Source organism: Lycorma delicatula, chromosome 9 (genome assembly GCF_047948215.1).
Source record: "Lycorma delicatula isolate Av1 chromosome 9, ASM4794821v1, whole genome shotgun sequence".
NCBI classification, from domain to species: Eukaryota; Metazoa; Arthropoda; class Insecta; order Hemiptera; family Fulgoridae; genus Lycorma; species Lycorma delicatula.
The window spans coordinates 94942975-94968702 of record NC_134463.1 but is presented as its reverse complement, the minus strand read 5'-3'; the positions used below and the strand labels follow the sequence as shown (position 1 = coordinate 94968702).

The 25728-nt window shown below is 33.1% G+C and overlaps 1 protein-coding gene across 1 annotated transcript in view; it reads left to right on the top strand.

Moving 5' to 3' along the window:
* The window catches only part of LOC142330122 (protogenin-like), a 473346-nt gene that overhangs the window by 364747 nt on the left and 82871 nt on the right, over positions 1 to 25728 (top strand). The window contains exon 2 of the mRNA XM_075375205.1: positions 19550 to 19740. Coding sequence (XP_075231320.1) covers positions 19550 to 19740 — 191 coding nt within the window. The remainder of the gene's footprint in view (positions 1 to 19549; positions 19741 to 25728) is intronic.

Sequence of the window (25728 nt, the reverse complement as noted above, 5' to 3'; positions counted from 1 at the left end):
AAATTGGTTAAGCCTTTAAACTTTGAGATGATTCGGCTCGTCTTCGGACCCGACCGGAATATTGATGAGAAAATCCTGTTTAGAAGATTTCATAACAGTCGGATCATCCTTTCAAAAAATAGTCATATAAAAGGTCAGACTGATGGGTGGTACAGACATTGTGATTCTGTACTGAAACTATATACTATAAATCAGTTGAATTAAAGTGTTCGTTCTTAGATAAACAAAAGATGAAAAATTGTCTATTTTGAAGGAGCGTACAAAAATATAATAGTACGCCTTTAGTTTTGATCCTCGAGAAAAGTTTAAAGAGTGTTCCCAGATGAAGCCTTAATTGTATATTATTTAAAAATACGGTTTAAAAATGCATAAATTAATGTTTATTACATTATTAAAACACTGTTATCAAAAATTGATATCGCCTATAAAAAAGAAGATCCCGTGCTAGAAATGCAGAGCGTTCGGAAAGTTGCTGTGCACTTGAATTATGGAAATGTAATTATGAAACCTTTTTAATTATTACTTTGTTTTTATTTCATTATTCTGTAGAAACGGATATTACCATAACTTAAATAGTTTATACACTACAACACTACACACGTTTCAATTTGTTTCCAAATACTTTAACCGGCGACGTGCTCTAATGTCTCGTACGTATGCCGTTATTGCGGTTTTAGTTCATCCATGGTGCGCGGTCTGTTGCGATACACCGCTTGCTTCGCTGTCCCCTAGAAAGTAAGTTGGGGGATTCAGTTCGGGCGATAGTGCAGGCCATAAATCCCTCGAAATGATTCGTTTACCAAAGACATTTCGTAAAAAAGTCATCGACCTGTTAGCTGTGTGCGCTGTGGCGCACAATTTGTTAAAATAGCACGATAACGATCACTATTAACTGTATTATCAAAAAAGAATGGACAAACGTGATGACGGCTGTTGTGATTTCATCTTCCCGGATGAAATCACGCTTCATCTGTAGAACACGTAATGTCGAGGATACGTACTGTTGACATAATTAAAGTTTTTGGCATGATCTTAAGGTTTCAGTTGTTGAACACACATTACTTTTTAGCGGAAAAGTTTCACTTCTTTTCTTACAATTTTATGTGCGGTAGCAAGTCCGTTATGTTTTGCTGAACTAACTTACGCATTGACTTTGATGGATTGGAATCCGAAATATCAAGCGGCTTCTTTTTGTTTAGTTTAGCTTGTCTTCCATTTCGATCAGCGTCTTTAACAGAGCCTGTCGCCCGAAATTGTTCGGTAAGGGTTCGAACAGATTTACGTTGTGCAACATGAATATTTGGAATTTTTTCAGAAAACTGATGCTTCACTAAATCTGTATAGTTGTCACCTGCACAACCAGATAAATGCATTCCTGTACCGAAAGAACCGTTACGTTTCTCCTAACTATTGATTCCGATAAACGAAACAACACGAAACGAAACTGCACGTTCAACCGCAATTTAACAACTGACTTCTTGGTTTATTACTGAACAACGAACCCACAGGGCAACCGACCTAACGCTGAAAAAACAGAATGCACCAAATAATTGTAAAGCATACTGCACGACGACTTTTCACTCTACTACGGTAATCGAAGAGTAAAGAGATTTTTATTCTTCACCGAGCCGATTATACCTTTACACACCTGCATTCCGAACCCACCAAAATTCATGTGATTTTCAGCTCTAAAAGTGGCATCTTATTTCTGTTCACGGCAGAGGCTAGCAACTGAACCGGTCTCTTGCTCGAAGAAAGCAACTCGGAATTAGTGCCTTGTCCCTCAAATATTTTATAAACTTCATATCTATAATAAAGGTTACAATTAGTAGTGAAAAAGTAATAAATTTCCGCAAAAAATTGGTGACGCGTTGTTTTTCATTTTTATATTTTTTCGCATTCACGCAAATAAAATCTATTGAATTCCATGCGCTGAAATGCGCCACGTCGGGTAAAATGAATGAATATTAATTCTACTCGGGTTATATTTATCATTTTGTTTGTTATTTATTTAATTTTCTGTAACGTATTTTCGTCTGTTCGATACGTACATTTATTTAATAGAGTCTATTAAATAAGTGAAATGAACGAGTTAAATATTCAAAATGTAATCTATCATTTATTTTTATCGCCTTGTTTTAAAAATTTATCGAATATAAAAAAAAGCTAAATCGTTTATTTCGTCGTGCATTCGCATAAAATGATAAAGAATTGTTATATTCCATTGCGGTAATAATTCAACTTCTCAGTTCAATTAATTTTACTGAAAAAATTATTTGTTCGTATTTAGGGGACGTGTAGAAAATAAATGCCATCATGTGCGTCAGTTACCTCTTAACTGCAGTTCTCAATTTCAGTGTTTATTTTTCATATAATTACACGGAAATATTTAGTATTATTTGACGTTATAAAAATAATCGTGAAATAATTATCATTAGAACCTCCGTAATATGTAACTTTCCGGGATATTGGGATTCCGAAAATTGAGGAACTGATAAATTACGGAATTCATGAACATTGCATAACTTATATCGAGAGAGAGAGAGAGAGAGAGAGTTTGTGTGTGCGTGCGTGCGCGTGTGTAACTACTTATGGCAATCCTTAAATAACCTTTCAACAGTTTAGTATAGAAATGTAAAATTTGACAAATGCTCCTGCATCAAAGGATCGACTTTTCTACAGACCAAAAATCATCTGGCTGGGCAACTCTGATTTTTTAAATGTAAAAGTTTAGGTTGTGACACATTTTAAAGATCTTTGAAAACAACATTTTGACGTAAAAATCTTCGGACAACACTAAACAAATACCATTCATTTAGAATCTTTCACAGCTAGTTTTAAAAGCGGCTTACATAACACTTCAAGTAGTGGTCTCTGATGAAAAAATACATCGTTTAGGTATACGTACATTGTACAGTAAATAAAACCTTATTTGCTTTTTAAGTTTCAATATTGAGTAAATTATCCGTTGTTATTATCTAATTAATTTAAACAAACTCTATCCCCTTTCCGTTAAAATTTTTAAGTTGCCCCTCCTGCGTGCTCCGGTGAGGGGGTCTTACACCAAAAATATATTGTCTTGAGGTAATAGCAATTTAATTTTCATGTTTAACCGTTTTTAAGGATTGCTACAGTTTAGTAAAATTTTGTGCATTTTTTGTTTTGAAAAGGCACGAAAAAGTATATTAAAGTTTGCAAGCATATTGGAGACATAAAACGCATAAAAAAATTAACAGAATTACCAGAAGAGAATACTTTGTTTTTAATTTAATTTAATGTTTTTTGTTTTTAATTTTCACCCGTTTCTTTTATTATAAATCTATCAGTTTTTCTTTTGTACTAAAGAGCTCTTTTTTCTAGTAGCTTTAAGAATATTTCGAAATACTTCATCTATTTTTTCCTCTTTATTACGTGAGTATTTAATTTACATTCCTGACTGTTGCATTATTTTATAGGAAAATTCACATTCTTCCGCTCTAGTTTCTTCAAAAAGAGTAAAATACGAGCAAAGATTTGTTTTTCGTTTAATAGTTTCATATTCTAACTGTTTACAACTTCTGTCGGTTATATTAAATACTATTACTCTATTACGTTTTCGTTACCACGTATATTCTATCGTACTTCTACTAATTACGTTGTGACATAGTTTTCCATAAATATGTTAACTTTATAGCTCTATCTAAATGATGCGTTCAAAGTCACGAAAACGTCCGTAAAGGCCACTGAAAGCGTTAAGAAGTGATTTTTAAAACGTATTAAATAAATTTGACTCTGTTTGTACTTAAAAAAGTTTACGTAATTTTGTATTTTTTATTTTGTAAGTTTTATTAAATCCACAAGTTTTAACGAAATTTCGTTAGGAAGCTTAATAAAATATGGTACTTTGAATACGAATAAAAAAAGTATTGTATTCATAAATCAACTTTGCTAGAGATCCTACGAAAACTATGGGCTTCACATAAAATTGGTGAAAATGATAGAATTAACATTAACAAACACACAGTCCAAGGTTAAATTTAGAGGGGAGATGTCTGAAGCCTTCCCGATAAAGACCGGATTGAGACACGGTGATGGACTTTCCCCACTGCTATTCAATATTACGCTGGACTACATAATTAAAATTTGGCAAAAGGAAAATCTCGTTAAAACAAAAAAAGAAACGGTTAAAAATTCAGTAAAAACTAATATATTAGGATTTGCCGATGATTTGGCCTTACATGGAAGAGGTTAAAAAACAAATCACCAGCCTAGAACAAATTTCCCAAAGGATTGGCCTGAAAATTTCTTATGAAAAAACGGAAATAATGGCCATGGATTCCTTCTGTATAAGCAAAATCAAAGTTAACGATAAAGAAATAAAAATAGTTGAAGAATTTAAATACTTAGATGAAATCATTCACTGCAGATTTAAGGAAATACAAACATGGCAAAACAGAATAACTAAAATTAAAAGAGCACAAAATCTAACTTTGCAAACATACAATAAAAAATGTCTGTCAATAAAATCCGAAATTCACCATTAAAGCGCAGAAGTTCTTCCGGTTGCTCTTTATGCTTGTGAGACTAAGAAGGAAAGTAAAACGGACCGATTACTTAAAACAGAAAGGCGAATTATCAGAACTTCTTTAAAGAAAAATTATCAAAAGGTTGGAAGTCTGGCGAATTGTCGCAAATCAAACGGTCTACAAACAAGTCGACCCCATTCTCAGTACGATGAAAAAACGAAGCATTTCCCATTTTTTCCATGTATTAAGAATGCCTGAGAAGCCAATTCTAAAACAACTGGTCACAAGGAATATTAACATAAAAACCTGTGGAAAATATGTTGGAGAAATCCAAAGAGATCTTCAAGAAATTGGCTTGAGAGTTCAGGACCCCTGTGATAAAATTAAAATTAACTACGCACTTCAAAAGAACGTTAAAAAATTAGAAAGGCATAACAAAGTGGAGGTCACAGATGAAGTCAGGAATCAACGATCCGATAGAATGAAGAAATACTGGGAAAATCGAACGGCCAGACCAATACAGAAATTCAAGAGGAACTGAATTATGAATGGCTAAAGTAGTCCAATGTGGCCTCAAAAGTAAAAAAAAAAAAAAAAAATACGATACTTTAAGATAGGTTACAGAATCTTTACAAAACCGGTTGTGGAAATTTTATGAAGTTCTCTTTTATTTAATCTTTTCTCGTGTATTTCTTTTGATAATGAACGATAATTAAAGGATAATTACATCCTTTAAGTACTTATCTTTTATTAAAGGATAAGTACAAAGTTATATTTTTATAATAATAATTAAAATAATCAGCGATGAAAAGTTAAAATTTTAAGCTTTGCTTAAATATTAGGATAATTAATAATTAAACGACGTGATTGTCGACATTTTAGGATTACATTTCTCTATACGGTATGTTATCTAAGATTGATTGTGCAGTTTTCTTCACCTCTATCGTAGAAATAGAACGATGCGCTAAAATAACTTTTACTGATTTGATAATTCGAGCTAGACTTTATACTGTTTTTTTTTTTTTTTATTCGAAGGAAGCAAGTCAATTGAGTACGCTGTGAAGTCGTAAGGTAATTAATTGTTTCAGCTTACTTTACAGCTTGCGTTACCTAAAAACGGCGTGTACATACATCCATAATTTTTTTTAATGGAAGGGAATAAACATTCTTTTATGATTGGTTCTATGACGTCTCATTAGCCTTAAGGATCATGGAACTATAATAATTCTGTTCGGTTAAATGCGGTTACCGTTCAGTTTAATAGTAGCCGTATTCAAATAACATCATTCTCGCTCTCCTAATTAATAAAACAGAATAAATCGAGCCGGTTAGAAACTTTCATTTTATTGGTTAAGACTGTTACGTCGCTAAATTCGTCAGTCATTCATGCCGAGTCATTGGTGACTCGGCATTGAATAACGGGGAAGAATTTCAATGAAAACTGTAGTGGGCATTAAACAAAAGAAATTCTCTTCAAAAGTTTGGCCGGCTGGTTTACAATATGTATAGCCTATTTCTTTTGTGTTACTCTATTTGTTGTAGAGCTGTAATCGGAAAAAAATATTTTGCCTGGATGAAATGGATGGAGCTCCCGTTCGAAGTATTAATTAAAGAGTTTCAAAAGATTTCAAGTTAAATTTTGTTTCATCTTTTCCCGATGAGGTATTTTACTTAAATCTATTCTGAACGAATGAAGAACAAAAGTTTTGTCTAGTGGGGTCGAAGACACCTCGTTTTTTTATAAGTTAAAAAAAAACGTATTTTCAGTATTTTATAAATAAAAATTCGATTATTACATTTTTGTAGGTTTAAACAGGAGATAGGTCACTAAACTTTATTAAAGAAATACCGTTTTGAATAACTTAAATTACGCGTCCATTATCATTCATAATTAACACGATCGTGATCCCAATTAAACCAATTATTATCGAAGCAGAATTTTTATAAGTAGAAATATAATTATGTAGTATAAAATTGATAGATAATTTTTGTGATTTTACGATTTTAATTTGTTGTATTAATTTACTTGTTAGATTTAAGTTTTATGTAAAGGTATTAAGGAATGGTAAATTATTTTTTAAAATATCCATTAAATAAATTATGTTGTAATAAAAATTAATAATTCATTTAATTGGATAACGTCGCACTGTTGCGTGTAGAATTATAACTCGGTTATATTTTCAAGAACAAATAGATTCATTAATAATGTACATATTTTCTTTTTTGTCTTCAGTCATTTGACTGGTTTGATGCAGTTCTCCAAGGTTCCCTGTCTACTGCCAGTCGTTTCATTTCGGTATACCCCCTACATCGTACATCCCAATTTGTTTTACGTAGTCCAAACATTGCCTGCCTGCACAATTTTTCCCTTCTACCTGTCCGTCCAATATTAAAGCGACTATTCCAGGATGCCTTAATATGTGGCTTACAAGTCTGTCTCTTCTTTTAACTATATTTTTCTAAATGCTTCTTTCTTCATCGATTAGCCACAACACCTCTTCATTTGTCACCTTATCCACCCATCTGATAACATTCTTCTATAACACCGCATTTCAAAAGCTTCTAATCTTTTCTCTCAGGTACTCCGATAGTCCAAGTTTCACTTCCATATAAAGCTAGGCTCCAAACATATACTTTCAATATGTTTTCCTGACGTTTAAATTAATTTTTGATGTAAACACATTATATTTCTCACTGAAGGCTCGTTTCGCCTGTAATATTCGGCATTTTATATCGCTCCTGCTTCGTCTATATTTAGTAATTCTACTTCCCAAATAACAAAATGTTCTACCTCCGTAATCTTTTCTCTTCCTATTTTTATAGTCAGTGGTCCATATTCATTATTTCATGTACATATACATACTCGTATATAAAAACCCAATACCTGATTTTTATTGCTTAGAGGTACTGTCTTTGAAATATTGAGTAAAATATGCGAAATTTGAGTTTATTACGGCAGTGAGAAGTTTTTTAGTAAAAAAAATCTGGCCTTCATAAATAGTGTATTACATGAAAATTAAATTCCTATGAACGGTAATATTTATTATTCGTTATAAAACAAAAAAAAATATGTTAAATAATTTTTTTTAATCTGTTCATTCCGAGAGTTTCATGTCCTTAGTATAAACGGTTCCGTTAGCTTTTCTACTTGTTAGTGTCGTATAATGAACATTTCTAATATGTAAATTTTTAAATGTGTATATTTAAAAAAAAAACAATGCTATTTATTGTTTATACCTGCAGTCCGCGGCTTGGCTCGCATGGATTTTGGATTTCTACTTAAAATAAGATTTAAAGTAAACATTAGATATTTGTTAAATCTCTACGGTAATTTAAATGTTATTTTACTGGACGTATCGGCAAATCGGTCTGTTTACTTAGGTGAGAATTTTGGTCTTGCCAAATTGTTTCTAGCGGTCGATTTTATCCTGTCAATGCTTGTTTACTGTAGACTTCATTTACCGACAACGTTTAGCGTTCCCGGATGATGTATTTTTTTTTTTTTTGTTAGACTAGTAGAAAACACTACAAAAAATTTGTTTGAGCACTTTTTATAAACTACATTAGCGGTTTTTCCTTCAGGTGGGGTAGTGACAGAGACTTGGTGAGCTCGCTATGGAACGCGTAAATTTGTTTTGAGAGAAGCAATCTTTTCCTCTGTCGATTTCTACCGCCTTTAAAGTCTGCTCTGAAACTTTAGATAGATAGTCACGGGGAAACACAAATGACTGAAATTTTTTGAACTCAAAAAAAAGAAAGTGGTGGTGTAAAATTTATTTGCGTAATAAACACAGGCTCCCCTCGGAAACAGTCGTTTATGGAGAGGCGGAATCCCTACCTAATGTAATGTTTAGATAAGGAACATTTTCTTAGAACTCACAGTACCGATTTGTTTCAAATTTTTGCCGAAGGTTCTTTCCTATACAATCTGAGTCGGTTAAAAAAAAAACTACTGTGTAAACTGAAAAAAAATTAGGATCTTTTAATTTCTTATATTTTTCTATTAAACATTTTTTTTACGAATTTAAAAAGGTACTTTTTAGCTTGAAAAATCTCAGCTTAGTTCGCTGAAAAACTGAATCACTTGTAAAAATTTCTGATATATTGAAGCACCGGTTCCAGAAAAAAATGTTACTTAAACCACAAAAATGTTAATTTACGGGAAAATTGCAAAAACATTCAAAACTACTAATTTTAATAGATCCCAGCTTCATATGCACTTATATCGTCAAATTCCCCATCAAGTTTTCTTTTCAGTAGCCATTTCTGCCTCCTAGTTTTTCTTTCAAGCACACGAACTTTTGGTTTTCGCTTCCCCTTAACGTTTTATCCTCGATTGTATTTGTGTAGAGGGCTTTTACTTCCGATATGGTGTCGTTATAAAGTTTTGGTCGATTAAGGTTCCGCAGTAGTTATTACATATGCTCCCGCTTGTTCTGGAAGAGCAGGAGGAATTAAAATGTTCCTTTTTGTCAGTAATAACAAATGTATTTTCAGTACCGTAGTAATAACAACTGAGAAACCACCGCAGACACTAAATATTAATTTTCATTTCGCTATTTTTCAATTTCAATTTTGTTTACTCGTAACGATATGTGCTCTTTTGACTTAACTTCGTGGGTTTTGCGAAAACCTCCATCGTATCGTTTACTTTTTTTACGTATTAGTTGCTTTTACTATGAACTTAATCAAATACAATAACTTCTGTATTAGATATAGAAATTAAATTTAATAAATTGAGTCGTGTGATATTATTATATTCGTAGATATAATGAATTCAACCCATCGGATTAGTCTAGTGGTGAACGCGTTTTCCCAAATCAGCTGATTTGGAAGTCGAGAGTTTCAGCGTTCAAGCCCTAGTAAAGGCAGTTATTTTTATACGGATTTGAATGCTAGATCGTGGATGCCGGTGTTCTTTGGTGGTTGGGGTTCAATTAACCACACATTTCAGGAACGGTCGAACTGAGACTGTACAAGACTATATACTTCATTTACACTCATCCATATCATCCTCAGAAGTAATACCTGAATGGTAATTCCCGGAGGCTAAACAGGAAAAAGAAGAGGATGTAATGAATTCAGACTAGAATAATTTTAATCGTTCGTAAAATATTAAATTTATAACAGATTATCTTTTATTGTTTTGAATTCATCAATAAACGAAACATCATCATGTGACGTTCGAACATAATTGTTTTCGTTAGTTTCCCTCCAGACTCCCTCCAAAAATTCATCTACCTTAACGGTTGATTGAGGCTGTACTTTGATGAGTCAACGCACAGATTGTTTTCCACACGTACCGGATTAGACATTACAAGAATTTAAAGATTTCTTCATTTTATTAGGGCGCACGCAGTTTAAATCCGGCTACGCTATGAAAGTTTCCCTTTTGTCGACGAGCTCTGGATTCGTACAATAGTAAGCACGTTGTTTACGTGCTTCGTTAGAAAACTTCTCTTACGCACAATCTAGTGTCATTTGTTACACTGGATGTGCCTTTTTATTATTCATTTTTGCTACTGTGAAATGTTTTTGCTCGATCATAAGTTCTATTATTTTATTAAAAATCTATCGCGATAATATACTATTTATTTTCGACAGTCCGGTATTTTTTTTAATCGAAAAAAAAAAGAAATTACTTCCATTAGATTCTACATATGTTTCGTTTACATCTATAATTAAATTGTACAAGTATACCGTTAATGTTTACGATCATTTTACTATTTTTATGTAGATTTTTGTAATAATTGAGTTCATCAGTTAAAATACACTTGTACAAGTCTACTTAACTAAGAAAAAATATTTTTTTTACATCATAACAAACGCTAAACTTATATAGTACAATTGAACTCGATTAAAGTACCGTTTCCTTTATTGCCTTTAAATAGATAATTGTTCACTTCATTAGGATTGCTGAAAAAAAAATTAGAGTTAAGAACTTTTTTTTAAGTTATTACGTTGGCAATTTTAACTTGAAATTTTGTCGATTTATTCGACAATTTAATTTTTTTTTTCATTTAATTTTAATTTTATTTTTCAAGGTCTATAAAGTACCGATTTTTTATTTATATGTTTTTTATTTTATTTTTTATATGGTAGCGAAACTTATCTGCTGTTATTTCTTTCTTTTTTATCTTTTAAATGGAATTTTCAAATATCTTGCCTAAGGCTTAACTTGATGTTTTTTTATTCAACAATTTTTCGCGCTTACTTTTTCCTCCTCTTTTTTTTATCTGTTCCTTATCCAGGGTCAGTTTTGTTACATCAATAACGGTAGCAAAAATAAATTTTTTTGCCGTCTTTCTCGTCTCGCTCAGGTTTTTCCTTTTCTATTTTAAAATTATTTGTTTTACTGCTGAGTATTTTTTTTCTCTTTTCTCTTTATTTTTCAGTAATATTGGGTATAATATTTTTCTCATCACTTTCATTTAACTTTACCTTTCTTATATTATCTATTGCTTGTTTTCTTATCTTTTTTCCTGTCCCAAACTCCTGATGTTTGACTGATTAAACGGTATATTAAAGAAGGTACGGGTTAAATTTTTTCGCAGTTTTATTTCTGTTATGCTTTTAATTGTTATTTTTTAAAAGTTTATTCTAATTAATCTATTTTCCAAAGAGTGTCTGGTTTTTTTTTTAATTTTTTTTGTTCAAGTGGAATCCGCGTTAGCATTCGCGTATTTATTTCATTAACATGCCTAACTGTGAATTTTTATCAATTGTAATTTGTTTTAGTTTGCTTATTTTATATTAAATATTTTATACTTAAATTTTTATATAATTATACTTTTTGTTTTCACAAACAGTAACTTTACATTTGAGAAATTTCGAAAACAATTCAGTTCTCATCGGGTAAAAATATCGTAAATAATTTTTGTTTTTAAAAATTTTGTTCACTTTATTAGTAATGTACCGGGCGTTCGGAAAGTTGCTGTGCACTGGAATTATGGAAGTGTAAGACGGAAATTTCTTAATTATTACTTCGTATTTTTATTTCATTATTTTATAGAAACTGATATTACAATAACTGGAATAGTTTATAAAATGTGTTGACGATGACCTCTTCGACATCTACACAATACTCCTCACGTTCAATTTGTTTTCAATCACTTTAACCGGCTGACGTGCTGTAATGTCTCGTACGTATGCCGTTATTGCAGTTTTAGTTCATCCATCGTGCGCGATCTGTTGCGATACACTACTTATTTTGCTGCCCCCCCCCCCGTAGAAAATATTTGGGGGAGTCAGATTGGGCGATCGTGCAGGCCATAAACCGGTCGAAATAATTCGTTCACCAAAGATATTTTCTAAAAATGTCATCGACCTGTAAGCTGTGTGCGCTGTAGCGCCATCTAGTTGTAACCAACCGTGATTGATTTCCACTTCTGTTTTCTGTGATTTCTGTCTTCTGACTTATGAAGAAAGTTTGTTAAAACAGCACGATAACGATTAATAACTGTATTTTCAAAAAAGAATGGACACACAATGCGCGTCCTACTCGCGTGGACCCGAGTTCCAATTTTCGCTTCGTGTAATTCACGGGGCTTAGTTGTCGACCACAGTCGTGTATTTTGTAAATTAATATCCCTCCAAGATGAAACCACGCTTCATCTGAAAAAACGTAAACGTAACGTCGAAGATACGTACAGAATTTTGGCCAATAAAACGTTGAAACATTTGACAATAATTTAGTCTTTTGACATCTTTTGGTTTCAGTTGTAGGAAACACATTACTTTGTAGGGAAAAAGTTACAGTTCTTTTCTAACAGCTTTATGTGCGGTAGCAAGTCCGATATCTTGCTGCGCTAACGTACGGATCGACTTTGATGGACTTTCGGCCATAGCATCTAAAATATCAAGCAACTTCTGTTCGATTAGTTTAGGTGGTCTTCCGCTTCGATCGGCATCTTCAACAGAGCCTGTTGCTCAATATGTTTCGATAAGAATTCGAACTGTATTGCGGTGAGGAACAGGAGTATTTTAAAAATTTTCAGAAAATTTTTGCTTCACTAAATCATCAGTATACTTGTCAATTTTACAAAAGACGTGTTCAACGAAAAAAATCCGTTCATCTACCGAAAGAATCGTTTCGTTTTCTCTTAACTATTGATTACGATAAACGAAACGAGTCACGTTCAACCATAAATCAGCAACTGACGATTTGGTTTGTTACTGAACAACGTCCAACGAACTCACAGAGTAACCAACGTAACGCCGAAAGAACAGAATGTACCACATAATTCGAAAGCATTCTGCACAGCGACTTTTGGAACTCTGTGCATTTTTTTTTTAATTTTAGCTTTCATTTCTCTTATCCAATTACCGCTTTATACTCTTAATTAGTAAATATTGTGAAATAAAACAAAAATTAAGGTGCGCCAGAAATAAAATATAATAAAAATTAGTATCGTAACTGTTTTTAAAGATTGTTTAGAAATTTGATAGTAGGAACTCTACTCATTTATTTCAAGTAGGTAAACTTACCTGTAAGCTTAAATTCATTCTGTTTAGCTCTAAAATACATCGGTTTTTAGTTTCGGAGGGATAGGTTGAGTACGAAGTAGAGTTTACCGCATCTTCCTCTGACAACGTAGCATAAATTCATCTGTAGGTAAATCGAGCTTTTCATATCTTTTCGTAACGTATGAAATGTTGTTTGTAAAATTAATTTTAAAGAAAATATTAAAGTAAAAGATTTCCAATTAAAAGAAAAATTATTTTTTATATTTAAGGAAAAGATCGATAATTTTATTTGCTTTAAGTTTTTCAGATGTTGTAAATTATTAATTTTTACTTCCTTGTACGAAGTAAAGGAAGTATTGTGATCGCGAAAAATTTCGGTTTCCACATTTCAACGGAAATATCCATTTTGACAATTCCGAAATCCATTTTGATTAGTTCTGGCGTGATGTCTGTTCGTATGTATCTCACATAAACCAAAAACGATTAGCCTAGGATGTTGAAATTTTGGATTTAGGACCGTTGTAATATGTAGTTGTGTACCTCCTTCTTTGATTGGAATCGACTGAATAAAAAATGTCCAAAAAATTACAAAATGCAAAAAGGTTTGGATTTTGAACTTTTTCTTAACAGTAGTAATAAGCCCTCAATGAGAGCTTTTCAAGATATAATCTTATCGGCGTCCTGTTACCCTAGGAAAATATTCGTTAAAATCCGTTTCTGCCTACACAACTTGAAAAGTTTTCCTGTAGATGATATTTTCTATAAAATTGGTAAATAATAGTGAATGATGATGATGAATATTATAGAATTTAATGGAAAAGAAAAAAAATAAAAATTTTAGTGTGTTGAAGCCAAACAAATATTACAGTATTTTCTTGAAAGGATTGTCATCATGTCGCAAAACATTCACACAGAGGTTCAAAATCGCTGAATTAGTGCCCAAACAGCACTTAAAAGATCATCAAAAAAGATCACAGGCTCTCTACTGCATTATTATGAATACCCACCTGTGTTCGGATCGATGAAATTGCGACTGTGATGTGAGAAATCCCTCTGTTCCGAGTCCTGAGAGGCTTTATCGGAGGTGTGCTTTAGACCCTCTAACTGATTACATCTCACAGTCATCAGCCAGGCCTCGGCAGACATTTGCATAAAATAAAATTTTGCCTTTACGTATGCCTCAAACGGACATCTTCTCATCCAACCTAACATGATTCCCTCAAAATAACTAACAGAGACCGCGGAAGCGCGGACCCCGCGCCTAGTCCGAATTTGACAACAGCGTTCGTGACTGTGAATGCTTCAGAAAACGAACGAGTTGTAAGTTAAATCAGTGCTACACTCATACCAATCAAAATTATGTTTTACGCAACATAGAAATTCAGACCTAGACCCAAATAAGTCGACTAAATTAGGTCACCTAACAAGGGGAACGTAACCTCATTCCGGTCCCCGCAGAAGCCGGGGACAAACTCCGCACTCCCACCCGGTTCCATCATGGAGTCTAACGCGGCATTACCCGGTCACAATCAGGGACCACCAGCGACGGAACAAAGCCACGCTCCGGGTCGCACGGGATACCGTACCCCGCGACCACCCTCGCCAGTGGGATCCCCAAATTGAATCACAAACAATACCAGTATAATCTTGGCACGATGCCAATGCGCCTACCAATAACCAATCCAATTCCTAAGCCGGAACCCTAGTCACCCGGGATCCTACCATGCCAAATATCTCGATTAACCTCCCTCTGCAGACCACACCGCAAGGGCGCGAAAAAACCAGTCACTATAGACCACTCTTCGCGGACTATCCAGTTAATACGGCGATCCAGAAAGGAATGTATTCTCTCAAGTTCCCTAACAGCTCGTGAACGTTCGACCCCATATCGGGGACAGACATAGAGGACGTAGTTTACTGTATCATCAGTCTCATAATCCGGGCATTTACTCGAATCCTCCAAACGAAACCTAGCCAAACTCGCCCGAAAGGCACCATTCCCGGAGAGAAACTGTGTGATATACCGATTGGCGGAAACCCATTTAATCGCATCTAAATCAAACACTATAGGAAATATACCATGCGAGTAGCGACCTGTGGAGAATTCGTCCCATCTGACCTTTCTTTTCTTTTTCTGTTTAGCCTCCGTTAATTACCTTTCAGATAATATTTAAGAGGATGAATGAGGATGATATGTATGAGTGTAAATGAACTGTAATCTTGTTCAGTCTCAGTTCCACCATTCCTGAGATGTGTGGGTAATTGAAACCCAACCACCACAGAACACCGGTATCCACTATATAGTGCTCAAATCCGTGTAAAAATAACTGACTTTACTAGGACTTGAACGCTGGAGCTCTCAACTTCCAAATCAGCTGATTTGGGAAGCGCGTTCACCACTAGACCAGCCCGGTGGGTTCGTCCCACCTGACCTGCAAAGACGCAAGGCCGCGGTCTTCAATCTCCTCCTTTCGTTGTGACGTCAGTAGGTTATTTACCTTGGAAATGTAGCGTTCCTTACGCTCATTAGCCAAGATTTCTATTGGTTTGACTCCGGCTATAACACGGACTACTTCCCGCGAGACTGTTCTTTAACCGCCTATAACAGCCAGCAAGAGCAGTCGCTGGACCCGCAGCAAAATATCACCGTAACACCTAAAAGCCAAGCGGTGAGCCCAGACAGGTGCAGCATGTAGCGTAATAGCCTCATTGACACCTTTGTAAAGGATACCCATGGTAATTCAAACTCCAATCGGGGTGAATGACTCTACGGATTCCATAAAAAGCATCAGCGGCCTTATTTGCTACAGATGTTCCTTGAACCGAAAATTCTCATCACGGTTCGCACCCAGGTACTATAGAGCCGTATCATACCGAATGGGGAGGCCAGCCATCCGAACCCGGATTCGTCGGGAAGCAGCCAATCGGCTCTTAAGCAACATCAGTGTGGTTTTCTCTGGGTTGAAAATCATCTTATGCTGGAAACTCCACAACCCAGTAATGTAGCAGTCGTTCTGTTCAGCAAATAAAAAGTATTTTAGGATCTCGCAACATCTAGCTTACACCAAACACCCATCTGCCGGTGTCGGGTTCACCGCCGACATAAAATCACTGAATACTAATACATACACTTATGTGGCCGATCAGAACTTGCGTTATCGCTTTCAAGTGTACCAGGTAAGATTGTGAGACAATACAGCTCATTATTACTCGGTGGTAGAGTTGTTCCAGTGTATTTAAATATCTTATTAAGACTGTATACTTCTACACAGAAGGATTTAACGGGCCGATAACAGATCAGAACCAAAAATGTCTATTCCAGACTTAAATCTTCAGCTGTACCGTCTGCGATCACTTTTTTAAATCTGTGTTTTTTGGTTTGTTAATCTAGTTAGTATTGAATTATTTTTACCAAGAACCTTCTTCCCCTTTGGAATAACGTCATGTATAAGGTTACCAGTTGTCTAAAATTTGTCAGAATTAATATGATTCGATAAGAAAGGTCTTTCCTTCACTGTATTTGTTTCTTCATTAGTTTGCATTTATGAAGGTAACTGCTAGCGGTTTTATCGTTGTTCCTAAATTATTATTAAATTAAACATTTTTTGATTTGATTTTTTTTTTTTTATTTGGTTGTAAATTTAATGTTGTTTAGTGTAGTATAATTAATTTAAACTTCAGTTATAATTTCTTATTGTAATATTAAGTTTTAAACGGTATTAAATATTTTTTGCTTAAAATTGCATTATTATTTACTTGGTAAATGAACTGAGTTAAATAGGAAAACAAGAAAACAAAGTAGTTTTTTATTTATTTAAAAACTAGATGACTCTTTTGGTTCATCATTTCGATTTTATTTAATTTATTATTAGTAATTTACACGCTGTTATGTTGAATCATTCAAATTAATGTTCATTACTTGTTATACGTTTATTTATTTATTTTTGTAATAACTTGGACTCGCTTTGAGGTGAGGTGACTTTTGCAGTTTTGTTTGCTAAGGAAATATTCGAAATTCAAATTTTTGAGGGCGACGGAAGTTCTTTGTTATAGGAAAAGTTTTTTTATTAGAATGTTGAGGGTTGTTAATATCAACAGGGTGAAAGTGCACTTCTTTTAGTTTTTTCTTCTTTTTTTTTTTTAATATATGTCGGTTCAACCGATACTGTTTTCTTTTTTTTTTTTCTAAAAAGGAAAAATTTATACACATAGCCGGTGGATAATATATTATTCGGTAGCTAATTATTGATCTTGGCAGCTCGATCATAGCATATAAGTTGAGGGTTCTGGGGTTCGATTCTCTACAATTTTCCTATCGAATCGGTTTTATAAAATAAATGTATAGGTGATATGTAACCACATTTATTACGAGTTAATTTTTTGGTGTAGCTACGTTAGGTTCCGTAACCGAAATTGGTTTAGGCGATTTGATGTAAGATACTAGTTTACTCTTTGTAATTGCGTAGCCGTTTCTAAAGATAATATAGCTTTATGGTAAAACGGTTTCCTACTTGGTTAACTGTATACGGATGCACGATAGTTTAATAAAAGTTCCTTTTATTCTTTTATGAAGTTTTTAAACCGGGACAAATATTACATTTTATAGCTGTGATAACTGTTTTAATGCAGAAATCCGTTTTCGGTATATGTTTATTACTTTACCTCATTGCTGATCTCTTGTTATTCTTTTACTATTTCACTGTTATTTACTTTTAATGTTAATACATATTTATTTTTAAATCGTATAAAATTAAATTTATCGGTATGAAAATAAAAAAGAATAGATTTCTTAAATTAGGTTATTAAATTGTATGTAGTTTTTGGTAGCCATGTAGAATTGTAAAATATATCGATCCAAAAAAATTATAATATTACACGTGAACCAAGTATACTGTAGTTTTGTGGACAGTGACCCCCATGATTCCCTATTCTGCTCTACGAGAAATACGTTCATACTATACATCCATCGCAAACGCTGGCTGCTTTTTAAACAGTATTGCTATGAGAAAAAGTAACCGGAATAAGTGAGTTTGTACATCAGATGTTTTATGAATCACAATTATAATAAACTGCGAATATGGTGTGATGTAAATTACCTTATTTTATGTGGGAAATTATTTACTCTATATGCTAGACGATGTATTGATACTTTTATTAAATTGTTAAGTATCATTTTTTTTTTGTTGGGGTGATTATTCTGAGATCCATATTCTCGAATTCGATATCAAGGTAGCTGTGAATCAAAGATAATAGATATAGTTAGATTTACGGTTTGTAATTATTATTTTATTTTGTTTTACGTATTCTTTTTTTTCGTTTTAAGTCTTATATTCGTGTATTTATTTTTACTACTACTAATGCCAACTAAACGATAAAAGATCTGAATATTACATTTTCAAGAACAAATCTTTTTTTCAAATCGGTATACTTAGTCGGTGGAACAAATTATTTAATTCTTTAATGACAGTAGCTTGCGTTGATTTTAAAGATAACTGAATCGATCTTAGGTTCAAACCCGCTGGAGGACTATTATTGTTTTTAATTTATTTTTTTTGTGTCTTGTCACGACTTTTTTTAACGTTAGAAATTATAATAAATAACGGAACGTTCTTAAAATTACCGTTATTAAAAATAATTTGCGAATTTGTGTATTATATTATATTGACGTAATATTATTTTAGGAATTTTATAGTAATTTGTTCCATCCTGAAAAATATAAATTAGTGATTTTGGATATTTTAGAAGCTGAGATTTTGATAGTCACTGTTTTTTATTTTCTTCGTTGTTAGGGATATGCCCTTTTTTAAGAGAGGTTGCACCACCGTGATCTGTATATTATATATTTTTCTATTATATTATTAATAAATCTGCTATTAATACTGTTTTATATTATTAATACGTATTTTTCTGTTTTCTATTTTTCTATATTTTATATATTATATATACACCTTTAGTTACCCGTAAATATGTATTAAGTTTCTTTTTCTAGGAAGTGTGCGTTCAAGTAGTCACCTTAACGTCAATTGAAATTTTATTATCGAGTAGAGTTGGTTCGTTATTTATTTTTCGTAGATTTCAATTGTTTCTTCTTCTTACTTCGACTTGAATGTTTTATTTGAATTATTTGATAAACTGTACGTATCGCTTTCGATTAAGTTAGCTGCGGTGGTCCCCCCGAGGCGCCGGGGAATTACCGTCATATCGTACGTGACTGCGACTTGCAACCGAACTATTCTGTAACTACGTAATAATGGTCTTTGCGGTTATTAATGTATAAACGCGGTTCCGCTCTAAAGGGATTGCGCAACAGGAAGGGTAATATTAGTTATAATTTCTGCGGGTAATTCTAATTAATATTTGCGATTTAAACATCTACAAGAATATTCTCTATCGTATTCCTATTTTTCCTATCCCATTGTATTCTTCATTTCTGTGCGAGTCGATTGTTTAAGAAAGTTATGATTGAATGTTAAAAATCTTATATCGTGAGATAAATTAGAGTCAAAGAAAATTATTTATTTATTTATTTGTTATTAAAATTAATTTAATGTTTTTCTTTTTTTTTGTGAATGTTACAGCTGGGCTGGAGGTGGGCTTAGGATTCGCCTCGGAACCTAGTGACGCGGTTGTGACCCGCAATAAGCCATTCTTATTGAAATGCTCTCCAAGTACACTGAACACCACTGTCTCATGGACCCTTGACCATACTCTAGTCAACAACGACACTCGCAGAATTATATTTAATAATGGTTCCCTGTATTTCAAAAAGGTAAAAAACATTTTCGCATTTTTTAGAATTGGTAATTGTGTACGGTAATTTAATGTAATACAGTTTTTTCTTTTGTTTTGTCAAGGTTTTCGGCGTTGTTAGTAAAGCCTAAAAGGCCGGTAAGTTTGTTAGTATTTTTGCCGTATGGTAAACATTTCAGAATAGCTATAGCGACAAATAATTATTTACTTTTGTCATAGTACAATCTTTATTAGTTGAAATTCACGCGAGGTCCACGGTTTGGATTGTCCGTACAATGGACTGCTGCGTACGTAACAGAGTACATCACATTCTACTGGAGTGTATTCGTTTTGCAAGATTGCGTCGGAAATTTAAACCGACAACGAGGTTGTTTTGAGCGATGATTTGGCCGAAATTGAAAAAAATTTTCAACTTCGTCCAAGTATTATATAGTTTTAATTATGAGATTTCATTTTTGCAGACTTCCCCGTTGGTAATTTATAGATATAACTAATATTTTTATTATTTACACTTTTACAACTTCATCGTAGGTAGTTTTTTGAAAAGGTTTTTCACGTCAGTTAGATTTCAAAAATATCTCGCTCTCGTCACTTTTTGTGTAACTATCATGTTATTTATTTGTAGTAGTTCTTATATTCACCTTCTTCCCCAAGTTTAGATACTCTTCTTCGTTTTCCCGTTTAGCCTCCGGGAATTACCGTTCAGGTATTACTTCAGAGGATGATATGTATCAGTGTAAATGAAGTGCAGTCTTGTACAGTCTCAGTTCGACCGTTCCTGAGATTAATTGAAACCCTACCACCAAAGAACACCGGTATCCACGACCTATTATTTAAATCCGTATAAAAATAACTGCTTGTACTAGGACTTGAACGTTGGAACTCTCGACTTCCAAATCGGCTGATATGAGAAGACGCGTTCACCACTAGATCAACCCTGCGGGTTACGTATACATAACTCGACTACCGCTTCTATCACCGTGCATCTCAAAGCTGTACCCACTCACTGCCCCTCTTCATCTGCTTTACTCAACATTTTTTTTTATTAATGTACATCGCTAGACTCACCTTTCTTGAAAGCTCCTCTTAACATTGATTTTAGTTCTTGCTCAGAGTTTGGTAAAATGACATCATCCGCGGATCTAAGATTATTCACTATTTTCACGTTTATATTTATTCCCTTGTTTTCCCAATATAATTTATTAATAGTAAATTCTAAGATTGCTGTGAATGACTTTGCTAAGAAAGTTCCTATTGCACACCTTTTTTCACTTTAAGTTTATCGCTCCCACCATTTTCTTCCCCTTGCTTCGAAGATTTTAGAACTCCTAAACTGGAAGATAGTAGTGCTATTTTTTGGTCCACCCCGAGCGTTTAATTTCCTCGGTACCCACCGTATCTGATGAGCGTTTCCGTATCCGCCTCCCAGTGGAACCTGGCAACCCTACACGGAAATTCCTTCTTGTATCTTGTAATAAATTATTTCAAACGACTGATAATCACGAAGAAAAAATTATGAATTTTATTAGATTTTCTATATTCTATTACTTTTTTATAAAAATCATTTATTTAAAAAAACGATTTGGTTTAATTTTTACGGCAAGAAACGGTAAAATTAACAGATATCTGCGATATTTAATCGGTTCAATTTATTTAAAAATTAAACGAAAATTGTTATTTTACTATATCATTCAGCGTAATTTTTTTATTGTACAGACATTTTTATAGGATTCTAACATTTAAATCGGTACACGGAAGGATATTTATTATACATGTAGCGAGTCCCTCGACGCGCTTGATATCTAGAAATAATGAAATTAAATAATAGATAAGTTACTGCAAACTTTATGATAACATTTATAACTTTTTTATCGTAATAATTAGCTATTCGTTTAATTTAATTTTTTTATTGAAAAAATTTACTAAGTAAATTAAAAAGTTTCCATTTGTAAATTAATTTTAATTTAATTTTACGTATTTAAATAATTAATTTACAAGTATTTCATTACGAATTAATTGTGAAATAATGCGGTTTGAAATAAAACGGTAATTTCATCAGCGTTCTATTTTAAAACTTTTCAGAATATCAGCTTATCCTTTTGAAAGAAAAAGGAAGACGTTTTCTTTTTCCATCTGTCGTGTTCTTTACTTCATCCTTTCTTTTTCTTTTCTTTTACGGTAAAGTTAGTTTAGTTTAAAGTTAACTACTAGTAACAGAAAAGTTTTTACAAGTAATCGAGTTTACCTCGAGATATGCTGTAAATGAACGAGTGAATGAATAAGCTTATATAAAGCATGTGTGTATGTTTCTTAATTTTATGTTATAATTATTATTTTTATTTTAAATTACTTTTCACGTTACTTATTATTTGTTTTCTCCTTTTAAAAATTTAATTTCTTTTCACTTCCGGATTTGAAAAAAGAAGTTATTTATTAATACAAATTATCTTTGTAATACGATTGAATTCAACTCGTTGATTGCTGTCAGGTTATTTTATTGTTATTCACTACGGAAGGTTTTTCCAATTAACATTGTAACGAGTGTTTTTTTCTGTAACCTATGCCAGATAAACGTTAATCCCCACCAACAATTTTACGAACACATAACCGATATAGTAAACCTTAAGAAAGAACTGCGGAGATGTGAAGATGATGAAGCGAAATTCACGGTAAAAGAGAATCACTGTAGTCGCCAAAATCACACTTACGACGAAATCGTATTCACGATTACTCATTGGAAACCATAATGACATACTATTCAACGGTAATGAAATCATCGGCAGCATTTTAGGTAATTCTGAGATAAGTCGAAGAACTCCTCGTACAAAACTGGAGACATTTTACGGTTTCTTTGCCTATGCCACGTTCTTCAACGAAAAGATTTGACTAGTTTCTTTTTGTAAGAAAGGTCGATTTGTTTACACGCGATACTTACCATTTATAATTAGAAAAAATTCTTTGAACTTTTAATAGTTTACTACGTATGTATTTATAATTTAACATCAAAATATAGATATATTTAAATGAAAAATTCAGCGACGCTAAAAGTTGTGTCGGTACCGTATTTCAGTTTTAATTAAATTAATAATTTAATATATATTGAACTTTGGTGTGTAAGTTATTCTCAGGAAGAAATTTCGGATATAGATGTCGAAAAATGAAGCTGTACATGTTCGTATTACCGGTGTTTTTCTGTGTAAAAAAAGTTAATTTCATATTAATCTTTCAAAGTTGAAATTTGTGTTTGTTTTCGGTTATTTTTCGGGATTTAACTTAATTTTAACCGGTTCTGTTGAACCGGTTAAAATTCTTTACCTATTAGTTAACTAACTAATAGGTAAAGATGCATTAAATAATTTTCTTAACGGTTGCTTTGGGTGTTGTTAAATGTAATTTGTGCTTATTTTGATGTAAAAAAACTTCGATTAAGCTGCGTGTACTTATCAACGGTAGCAATTATATATTTACATAGCAGCGAATTCGATCGCATCAACCGATAATTTGGAGAAAATTAGTGGAAATTGTTTGCAGTTGCCGCATATTTCGAGTTTATTTTTTCAAAGGGTTATTCTATTGATAGCTCGGGTGTACGAGTAAAAGGCGTCAATGAATACAAAAGAAAAACAATGAAATTGTATACCGTATTGTATGTCATTTTTCCGCTAAAAAAACGGAAATTTCTATAATATAAATAAAACTGTTTTTAACAAAACGATACAGATATCAAAAAAGGTAAGACACTACATTTCTATTACCAAAATTTGTCATTTAGAATTTTGTTTAAAAAAAAATACAAGTTAAATATATGTAATAGAAAATAGATATACAATAATGGATAATAAACAATATTTAAGTGTTCCATATAATAAGCAAAAAAGAAAATAAATATTTGTTACAAAATTCTTACCGGGCCGATTTCATTTATTAAACAACGTATAATCATAAGAATTGTATTATTTCTGTAAATGTGATATATATTGCATGTAAATGAAATCAGGGTAAGAGTTTTGTATCGAATTTTTCTATTTTTTTGCTATTATATGGAACGCTTAGACATTGATGATTATCTTTTATTATATATCTGTTGTCTATTACATATATTTAAGATGTATTTTTTTTTAAAGACAAATACAATTTATTAACAGATTTTGATAATAGAAATGTGTCTTACCTTTTTTGATATCAGTATAGTTTTGTTAAAAACAGTTTATTTACGAGGATAAGTCAGTTTATCCGCAATGTAGTTATACATTTTATTGCAATACAAATAGGAAACCTACATGTACATCATTTTTCAACATAGTCCCCGTGCATTTCAACGCACTTGGTCCATTGTTGCACAAGCCTCCTGATGCCCTCGTAAAAGAAGGTTTTCGGTTTAGCTGTGAGCCAGGAATGCACCGCTTCTTTCACTGTTTCGTCCGAGGTAAATCGGCGGCCCCTAAATGCCTCTTTGAGTGTACCAAACAAGTGGTAGTCAGAAGGGGCAAGATCCGGACTATACGGAGAATGAGCTGGTACTTCAAAGTTGAGTTTCTAGACTGTTTCAGCAGTGTGGGCGGGAATTATCGTGCAACAACAAAACACCTTTCGACAGCAGTTGTCGGCGTTTGCTTCGAATTGCAGGATTCAGCTTGGCAGTAAGCATCTCACTGTAACGCGCACTGTTTATTGTCGTGTGCCCCTTTTCTCATAATGTTCCAGTATTGGATCTTGTGAGTCCCAAAAAACCGTAAGCATCAGTTTTCCTGAGGACGGTTGGGTGTTGAACTTTTGCAGGGCGAATTTGGATGTTTCCATTCCATACTCTGCCGTTTACTCTCCGGCTCGTAATGATGGATCCATATTTCGTCACCGGTGATGATTCTGTCTAAGAAGATACCATAGCGATCCAAATGTTTTTGGCAAATGTCCAAGCGCGTTTGTTTATGCGACTGTCTGAGTCGGTTTGGTACCCATCTTGCACAGACTTTATGAAACCCAAGTCTGTTGTGGATGATTTCGTAGGCAGAACCGTGACTAATTTGCAGACGATGTGCCACTTCATCAATAGTTACTCGTCTGTCTAAGAAAACCGTGTCACGTGCACGCTCAATGTTTTCCTCATTTGTGGCGGTAAACGGTCGTCCGGCTCCTTCGTCGTGCGTAACATTTGTGCGACCATTTTTGAATTTTTCAATCCATTCTTAGACACTCCGTTGCGTCAACACACTGTTGCAGGGCAGCGATATGAAACCAACCTAACAGCATCAAACCTGCACAGACATAACAATTAAACCACGCATGCGTTGTTTACGCAACACGACAGTACTACCAACATAAAGAAAAATATAATTAAATTGCGGATAATAATTGACTTACCCTCGGATATTACAGAAATTTTCGTTTTTTGAGCAGAAGAAATGATATGTGCGAGATTCTTACCGTACGGTTTACAATTTCATTCTAATTTTTTTTTATATCACTGAGTTTTGTTAGATTATTCTTTTATTTTTTTATAATTACTGGTTGTTATGTTATGGATTTATTATTAAAATTTATTGCCTTTCTAGAACAAACAAATTGAATTTCACGGTCATTTTTTTTTGTTGATAGTATATTTTCTTTTACATTTTATTATTTCAAGTATGTTATCAGGTTTTTGTACGCTACCTAGTACTATCAAGTACTGCTATCTAGCATTCGTAAAGGTACATTAAAAAGTGAATAAAATGACATATTCGAGTTCCGCGGTTCATCAAGTGGAAAAAACACGTTGTCTAACAAAATTCGAGGTAGTTTTTGAAAATATAATTTATTACAAATCTAATTGAACTGAAATATAATGTTTCCACGCTTATTATTTTTTCCCCATTTTCATTTCACTGTTAGGTTAGGTATAGAACTGTAAACACGTATAGAACTGTAAACGTAGTTCGTTGACTTCGTCGCCTCTTAACGACGAAGTTTTAACGAACTCCGTGATAGATCATTATTTGAAAAAAAGGATGATTTCTAAAAATACTTG